The sequence below is a fragment of the Choristoneura fumiferana genome, chromosome 10 (assembly GCF_025370935.1).
Source record: "Choristoneura fumiferana chromosome 10, NRCan_CFum_1, whole genome shotgun sequence".
NCBI lineage: Eukaryota > Metazoa > Arthropoda > Insecta > Lepidoptera > Tortricidae > Choristoneura > Choristoneura fumiferana.
In genome coordinates, this window is record NC_133481.1 from 7,692,898 (window position 1) to 7,702,633 (window position 9,736).

Consider the following 9,736-nt stretch of genomic DNA (forward strand, 5'->3'; position numbering starts at 1 on the left):
TTTAATCTTTTAATCGTTCGGGGGTTGCGAAGACCATTTTTCGATTTAGTGATCTGTTTGCGAAATATTCAACTTTAAAGTGAAAATTTTCACTAAAATCGAGCGTCCCCCCCGCCCTCTATAAATAAATAGCAGCCCAAGGTATGTATAAAATATAGATACCTAAACTTGGAAGACTCCGTAAAACAAACGAAATTAAGAATTTATAAAATTAAAAAATTAGAAAAATATTAAGTACATGATTTTTTCGTAACGGCTACGGAACCCTATCTCGGGCGTGTCGGACTCGCTCTTAGCCGGTTTTTATTTTTGTAATCTCAATTATACTGGTTTGTGGCGTTCGTTATAAAAAATGTATTTTTGCTAAATAATCTTAGGTTGTTGATTTAAAAAAAAACTTCATAAGTACCTATACTAGGTAAAATTCAAGTGGTAGAAAAAATCCAAGACACCGCAAACAAATTAACAGGTATCCGGGGATATGTCTCCGGCACACAACCACGTGGCGTGCTGTGGGTAGAATAGGTAGGTTTATCGCATGCATAGTGTTGTTTGTACGGCTCCGACCCCATCCCATCAGTTCGGCTGTACACAGGGCAAGCTGCCAGTCGCAGTCCACCATAGCGCGTCGCCCGCGCTGGTAACACCGCGCGCACGCTACCGCGAAGGTCGCGACTGTCATCGCATAGAAACAGAAACATTGTAAACGGTACTAGAACTAAACGAACAGCCGCACTCCATGCGACCGACTCGACGAGGTCTCCCGTGAACTATCATTTCGTAAGTAAAAGCTACCCAATTATGATTAACTAGTTTTCGCTATTCGACTGTTTATGTTGTAACTGTCAGGTTACTAACGGCAGTTCTTAAGTTTGTTTATACGTCCGTCAAGGCTAGGTAAACAAGGAATGGTGTCATACTTATATCGGCACATAAAAAGTTATTTCAAATTTATTGAGTCAATCATGAAGCCTGTTTGTAGGAGAATCTTATGGGGCCTTGTAGATACCTACCTAGTTGGTTTGGACAGGTAAGTATTTAACTAAATGTACTTAAACAAACTATAGCTGCCAGATTTGGTAGGTATATTCAAGGTTTTTATACATGTTACTTATCTATCATTGTAATACAAACTAACTACTTAGTGTATGTCAATACAGAAATGTAAATGTTTAAATAGTTTAATGGGAATTTCAATATATAAGACACCAGTTGATGTTGTCTTGTTTACAATTAGTAAAATAGGTAGGTCTATCCAAACCAAGTATGTTAAGTGTTATCAATTGTTAAATGTAGCGATGATTATTCATTTAAATAGTAGAGGTAGGTAGATCTCTTTTAAATTGTCAAATAAAATTGTAGTACTTCGTAGGTACCTACAGTATTTGGTAGCACGTGCATAGTGAACAAATAATAATTAGCCATATGACGTCATTTCTTCAGTAATAAAGTAACTAGATGTATTTTACTAATTCTTGTCGATGGAGTGTTCCATACCGTCAACTGCTGCAATGTTGCACGGAAATTCATGTTTTTTTTAAAATAACTAAAATTGTACGTTATCTGTGCTCTTTTTTGCATTGATAAGCTATTTTAGGTCATAAGCCGTATAAATTTCAGTATAAAATGCTTCAAATCGTTATAATTTGGCTTGTAGGAACTGCCAAAGTTGCAGGTAAAGTTGTAGCCAAAAGCTTTAACTTTGCCTAGCGGATTATCTGAGATATGAAATGCAGTATCTAAAAAAGGGACTCATTCTTAAATGCATTATTGTTATTTCAATGCCGGGATGTCATCGGAAATAACTAAACAACTATACTAATATTTTTTTCTATCTGGTAGGCAAAGTTGTAGCGTGTCCAATAGCATTCCCGTTTTTCTCCATACAAACTTTTAAGCATAACCCTAACGTGTGCCAAACAGAAAAACAAAATAGTTCAGAGTGCCGAGGTACTTTACTAAAGTCTTCATATACCAAACATAAACAAAGTTTAAAAGGGTTTTTTTAATATTTCAATCTACACGACACTGCATTTGTTGACACCTATTGTACATCGATTTATTTATAGCAAACCAACTAAAATATAATAAAATATTGATAATTACGTAGGTATGACTAATAAAAACTTCTTCTTCAACACACAAATATCCGCACATTAAGATCAGCACGCGTCATCAATCTTTTTTTTCGTGATCGAGTAAATAGTGACAACCCTAGTCAGAGGTAAACTAGTGACATGTATGTTCTAAGAAACACTTTGCAACATTACCCATCCTCGTATTAGCTTTAAATCATTACATTTACAAGTAAAAGTACGTAAAGTAACAAAAATACCATTATTACTTACCATATGAACACTATCCAGGAAGCTATCTTATGTATTTTCAAAGTAATGACAAAAGTTTTCGAGACACCGAAAAAACACGTAGTCGTTTCGAAAGCTTTGACAGCGACTGCGTTCAAAACTATCAGTTTTGTAATACATATTTTTCTTGAAATAGGTTTCCAGGTAAATAATAGTATTTCTCCCATTAATAGTAGTAAAAACTAGATAACGCTTTGGTAGAAAATCATATTTTTACAAAACGGGTAATGTTGTAGCTAGTTGGGCAAAGTTGCAGCAGTTGACGGTACGACAGCGTGTTGTCATTCAATTAAATAGTTGTATTAACGTATATACCTATATACCTACTTTTCATTAGTCTTCTTCTAGAACACTTGCTTTAAACAGTTCTCAATTAAAATCAATTGATTTGTTTCGATACAGTTTGGATGTTTTCTTATTTTATGATTGTTGAGGGCGTCATGGGTCGGTGGCCGCAGCTTGCCGTCCACAAGGCCTGTGACAAGGCCGTCGGTTCCGATGTCCGATGTCCGAGTCCGATGAACAAACAATCCACCTGCTAAATAATGCATAACAACTACATAATTGCAACTCATTTATATATTAACACCTAGTTAATTAAGCCTAGGAGAACCTGTCAGTTGTTTAAAGTGATAAAAAGTTTAATGAAAAAGTGTATATAGGTACATAAATAGAAAGCTAAAAGCTACCAAGAGCTGACATACCTTTGTCACAGTTGACTTTGAAGAAAGTGCTGGACATTAAAAGCTACATTTACATGAAAGCAAACAACGACCTTGGGCAGCAACCCTAAATCGTCATTATGCTGAAGCAAAATCCTTAACATTTTGATGATGTTTACAAACATGGCGTGCGAGTGCGAGTGACATTCGTTTACTTTTAACACGACGTGTGGAAGTAGAATATCGGTGTCGTCAGTGACCATAAGGCCCTGAAGTTTAATTCATTGATAGAACTCTAATATTTTTTATACTAATTACTTATTAATAGAGGTAAAAGGAAATTACAATTATTAATAAAAGTTTTCCTACTAACAGGAAATACCCTACCTGTATTAGTGGACTACTACTTACTTACTTACTGGTACTTTGACTCATTGGAGGGTTACTTTGGTCCACATCAAAACCATATAAAAACGTATATTCTCAAAGCAATAATAAAACCATTGACTGAGTTAATCTCACGGGCCAAAGTTACCCTTCAGGGCCAAAGTACCCCGACCTTACGATACATCAATAGATTTTAGTGGAAAATAACTCAAAGATTCTCAATTACAGATCTCGCCTTCTAGACAAATTTCATTTATACATACATAATGCACATAAACACGTAGCTACGATAAGCAGTGACTGTGGAAATGAGCAATATTTTTTAACAGTACTTACGATCTACCAGTTTAAGATTCATCTCATGTCTTCATTTGTACGCTACGCTTATATCTGTGCTAGTTGTTAGTACAGTAAATATAGATTGAGTGTCATACCTACCTATTCTGTAATAGTAATAGTTCACAAGTCAAGAAAGTATAAATTAACGACTGTCTTAAACAGCGGAGTAAGTGTGCTGAGGAAAATTTATAAGAGGCGTAAATTAGCAGACCTTGGCCACTTTACTATTGTCGTATTGTTTGAGAATGATGTCATAAGCATAAGCGTTGCTAGTTGCGGTCTTAGCGCAGAGTGTGCATTTTAATTATAACTTACAATTACAAATGGCACAGTTTTTAGCAACGGTTCATAATAAACGTCTGTGCTAACACTTGAACGAGTATCGACACTTGCACGACAACACGACGTCGCTTTTTTTTAAGAATGAGTGTAGGTATTTGAGTTAAAAATTATAAATTTCCACTCACGTTAACGTTTTAGCGAGCATTCAAGCGAAGCGACGTTAGTTTCTTCGAGCCTTTTGTCCAAAATCATCGGGAATAATTTTTTGATGAGCATTTGATTTTTTAAGCGTTACCTAGAGTGATTGTGTCAGCAATGTTTAGCTCTATGCTTGGCTCTGTTTGTTGTTCAGTTCGAATTTAAAAGTGACGAATGTTGGATTTTTGTCACCAGTGAATGCTCAAGTCTAAATATCAAATGCCTTCAATATTTAAGAATAAGAATAAATTTAATTGAAATAAGTAATTAATTAATTAATTAACATTTCATGAATAGATTAAAACGAACTAACAAAGCACTGCGACAGATTTCTTAAAAAACAATATCCCGTGACGTTTACACTAGGCTAGGCTTGTCCCGTAGAGTAATTTAATACAAATGAATCACGAACTACGAACGCACCGAACAAGAAAACGAACGAACGGAATCAAGGGAAGGTTCATCCAGCGTACACATTTCCGCAACCAGCTGTTGGACGTGTGGAAAACCGGGCAGTGTCAGGGCGTAATAGTAGATTGTTGCACCAAGCAGAGTTATTTATTACTGCACCGAGTGCCGATTTGGAGCCCGAGCGTTAGCGAGGGCTTTAAAAAGCACGAGGGCAATATAATTTACTTAATGCGGTGCATAATCTGTTTTTCTTTCAACTATTACAGGAATAGTAGACGAAAAAAATAACTCATGCTAAACAATGAATAGGAAAGAAATGTCACTAGCACACGATGATTCCATTTTTGTAAGTTTACATTCACACACTCAAAAAATGCCCATAGAAAATTCGCAACCTGTAAAAAGTTCTATAGAATTCGGTTAACAACCTGTCATTAATATAGGTAAGTACCTAATTGTGACCAATAGTGGTAAATAAATAGTTGCTCATAAATAGGTGTCGATAATTACCAAAAAAGAGTAGGTAAGTTTCACATTGATGAAGTTGCTCGATACATGACAAATGGCTGGTGTCACAAAAACTTATGGTATGGAAAAAGTCATCCGGTCTTATGTGCGTCCAGGGCTTAGTAGGCAAAGCATAAGTAAAGTAAGTTTCTTTGCCTTGCTAAGTAGCTTAATTTTATGATATGAGGTACATTTGTTGCACCTTTGGTGACGCAATATATTTCGGAGAAGTACGTTTGGGTGTGTCATACCCACAATTCCACAATAACAATTACAAAGTTAACCTCCACTCGCGTTAGCGATAAAGAACAACTTAAATTTTCGTAGGTAAATAGTTAAAGTCGTAGTAGGTACTAACTGCCGCATTTTAATGAGATAATAGGCTAGATTACTAAAAAGTACCTGGGCGACCGAGCTCCGCTCCCCACCAGCGTTTTCCCAGAGATAACACCAAGTTAGATCGATTTTTCATCACCGAAAACCCCTACATACCAAATTTCATCGAAATCGTTGGAGCAGTTTCCGAGATTCTGATTATAAATAGCCGGTTAGTTTCGTATGAAGACGACGACATACGTTGCATGCACTGTTTACTCATCACCACGACGCATCAGGACTCTGACGCGCTTCATCTCTACCTTTTTTAGGGTTCCGTACCCAAAGGGTGCCAAAGGGACCCTATTACTGAGACTCCGCTGTCTGTCTGTCGGTCTGTTTGTCTGTCTGTCTGTCCGTCTGTCTGTCACAGGGCTCTATCTCTTAAGCCGTAAAAGTTAGACACTTGAAATTTTCACAGATTATGTATATGTGGCCGCTATAACAACAAATACTAAAAATAAAATAAAGTTACAAATTAAAGGATGTCGTTATACAAGAATAAGCTCTCCAGTGACATATCGCTTGTACTTATTGGTCATATAGGCCTATTAGCCCACCCTTCTTTAAATATGATGTTGACAAAAATATCCTGAAGCAAGTAACGGATTTAGGTTAAGACTTAAATAAAATTAATTGTTAATAAACAAGTATCTCAAAATGAGTCAATTTTCAGTAAGTATTGTGACACATTATGAACCAAGTTGTATTTCGCGGTCAGGAGAGAAGTCCCTTCCTTATTTTTATGCGAACATTGTTTGTCTCTAAAACCTGGCAATGTTGGAGCTAGAGGAAATAAAATCATACACAATAAGTACTTGTAGGATTAACATGAATGAAATAAGTTTTTTCTTTAAATAAAATAATGTTTACTAACGTACTTTTTAGTCATGATTACAATTAAATAAACTTTTATCAAAAGATAAGTTCGGTGGGAAAGAAAATGTCCTAAAATTAGCAAATATAATAGTACCTACTTACATAATTCTTTGAACATGAATATCATGAATATATTCCACGAATATCCTCCCTTCCGCTTCCTACAAAGATACAAAGTAACAAGTCAATGAAAACAGGGTGTTCCTTCAAGTGCTTTATGATCCATAAATACGAACGATAATGAAATGTTAAAACGAATACGGAATGACAAATCGGCTTTGGCTTCAAATGGTCAGTGGTGATGTAAGACGACTACGTAACCGACTTTTTGTTCCTCATAATTAGGGTTACCATCTTCCTCTTTTTACCCCTAAAACCCCAAAACCCAACAATAAATAAATAAGTAAGAGTACTTACTCACTTTTTATAGGTAGGTAAGTACTTAATCTTTTATTTAATTTGCAATGTAGTCAAGTGTTAAAATATGAACTTATTCAAAGTATCAAAAATAAATACCACAGACTCTTATTCCGACGCAATAAGGCCGTAGTAACGTATTTTTGAGTGGTTCGAATAGATACTTAGTAAATCTCGCAAGTGAATTTTGAAAGACTTCGCGTGGTCAAGTTAACTTGGAATTCGGTTCATGTATAGAGATCAGTATTTTGTACCATGCAATAATCAAGTACCGTTAGCAAAAACTTGAGTTAAAACTGGCGACGAAAATTCGCAAATTAAAATAAATGGTATCAGCCTTCAGAACACATTGGGAAATTTGCCGTGTATAAGCACGTGTCACGTATTGACGAAGACCCGGGTTCAATATACGGCCTAAGATTTTTTTTCGTTGTTTTTCAATGTTATGTGTTTTTAGGAGAAAACTTATTCATACATCGGTAATTACATAATAAGTACTATTTAAAATGTGTACCCATCATTGACATCTATGTACCTTACGGCACTAGACTGGCTGTTTGGAACAAAACGCGCGGCGCACCAATCATCAATATTACTTTGACACACACCTGTCACGGACGTCAACAGACTATATGTGATGAACTGTTTACAAACCCGCGCGCTGTGAACTGTTTTTGTGCGCCGTTTTGATGTAAGACACATGCAGTCTAGTACATAGATGTCATGGTACCATGATTTACTACTCTTAATATTTAGTAATTCACACACATTCCAGTCGTAATAATTTCCTCTTTAATTAGGGGGAAATTCCCAAGATGCCAGCCCTGCGAGTACCAGCTACACCTTTAATAATATACTGGTTTAGCAGCCGCCCAAGCCATAGACATTCCAATATTCTCTGAAATATCGCAAAAATAATGAATCTAATTTTTGTAATTCAATATGAAATGTTTATATTTATTTATTTATTGATAAAAAACGTTTACATGACATTACAGTACTTAATGACCGATTCATCATGAAACTTAGATATATAGATTCATTATATTCTTAAGTATTTATAGCAAAACATGTTTTATTGAGTGAATGAGTGAATAAAGCTCACCTTATTTTGTACCTGACTGTGTAATAATTTAATTACCTACTCGTATTGAGTACAATAAAATATGTATTTTTATTAAAGTTCTCCATGTTGATTATTGCACCACCTGTTTAAATTTGTTTCTTTCTGTTTTCAAATATTGACTGGAAGAGATCGTTCCGTAGCAATAACTTACTTGTACTGTCCCAATTTTGCTAATGTGCTATTGCTCTGAACCATTTATTATGTGAAGAGTTATTTTGTTGTATCGTTATACAATATTACTAAACAGAGTTCAAGACTACTAATTACAAATTATTAACATTTTAATTACTCTTTGTTTCTTGTAGAGGATAAACGATAGGTACCTTACGAGTATTTAATTTACACACTATACGGACGGCCGGAGGAAGGGACATGGCGAAACTTTAAGTAAAGGTTCCTAGCAGGACTACGAAACCCTAAATATATATTATAGCCTGTATTAGGGTTCTTTAGGTTAATTTCTCCATGTATTTAACGGACCATTAAAAACATAACTGAAAGCAACAGTATAAAAGAAAGGCATAACCATTATTTATGGCCCACATTTCCGTGTCTGATGGCAAACGATAAGCGATTAAAACAAGAAAAAAAAATAAGTTACATTCGCGCGTAGGCAAATCATGTACCTAATGGTTTCATGATAAGAAATCTACAGGAAAATTCATTCTCCGTAATTCCATAAGCTAACTGATAACAGACGCAGGTACTTATTGTAATAAATTCCTCTTGAGTTGTTTTTTTAGGAACACATTTATGCCTTAGCCATCATCATCATCATGCCAGCCTATACAGGGTGTAACATTCATATCGGTCAATATGGGAAAGTCTGAAACTATAAGACATGCGATAATCTGTTTTATACTCGTAGGAACCATGTCAGCAATTTTAGTTACAAGACAAACTGCATTCATACATTTAAAAAAGAAACTTGTACTCAGTTCGGGACTCGAGCCCGGTGGTTTTGAATTAATATATTTTTTATGTTTGTTAACTCAGAACTCGTTTATGTACCGATTTGAAAAAGTTTTTTTTCGCCCGTCTAGGAATTCCTCTTCAAATATTCTAGGGATCACATAGTAATTTGGATATATTTAGTAGTAACTCGTGCATTTGCTCTTGGAAATCATCATTTGGTAAAATGGAACTGATAATGAAGACCACATTTGACCAACGGAGCGACTAATCAATAACAAGTACTTCAGGATTGAATTTCAATTACTCTAACACAGTTATTAAGCAATTTCAGCTCATCGTAATGCATTTTTTCCATCTAAGTTCCTACTATTTTTCTCGCAGTAGTGAAGTGAAATGTGAGTTTTTTCGCTTTTCGTTTCCATAGAAAATACAAAAGAAAAGAAGAAAAAAAATGACACATCATAGAAACAAAATACACTTGATTAAATCATAAAATTACATTGTCACATTATATTACAAAAAATAATAATTAAAAAACACTAAATTAATTGAAATTATTATCATGTCAACAGAATTATTTATAATTTAATTTATTCTTACATGTCTATCGCAACAATGGCGTACATATGGACAATCTACTTTATCAGCCATCATATTTAGGACAACGTTAGTGCTGGCACGCACCCTGCGCACTAGAATATAAACACTCGCGCCAAACAGTAACTTTCCACCCTTGCATAAAATAACAAATTACTGTTGTTATTCTCTACCTAATCTACGAATCATTCGTTAGCCAATCGGTTTCAATGAAAATATGTTTTGGAACGTGATTCACACCGTCTAGACTTTGATACAGCGTAATCCATACTAAT

At 35.1% G+C, this 9,736-nt stretch overlaps 1 protein-coding gene across 2 annotated transcripts in view; it reads left to right on the forward strand.

Moving 5' to 3' along the window:
• The first annotated feature begins 565 nt into the window (after positions 1 to 565).
• Positions 566 to 9,736, forward strand: part of LOC141431998 (acyl-CoA Delta-9 desaturase-like) — a 58,480-nt gene continuing 49,309 nt past the window's right edge. Inside the window, exon 1 of one of the 2 annotated variants that reach the window (XM_074093344.1) lies at positions 566 to 780. Coding sequence is in view for 1 of the 2 variants with exons in the window: in XM_074093342.1 (XP_073949443.1) it covers positions 909 to 1,030 (122 nt within the window). In the remaining variant the exon portion in view is untranslated. Of the gene's footprint in view, positions 781 to 876; positions 1,031 to 9,736 lie in introns of those variants that run through there. The other variant, XM_074093342.1, reaches the window with a different exon arrangement.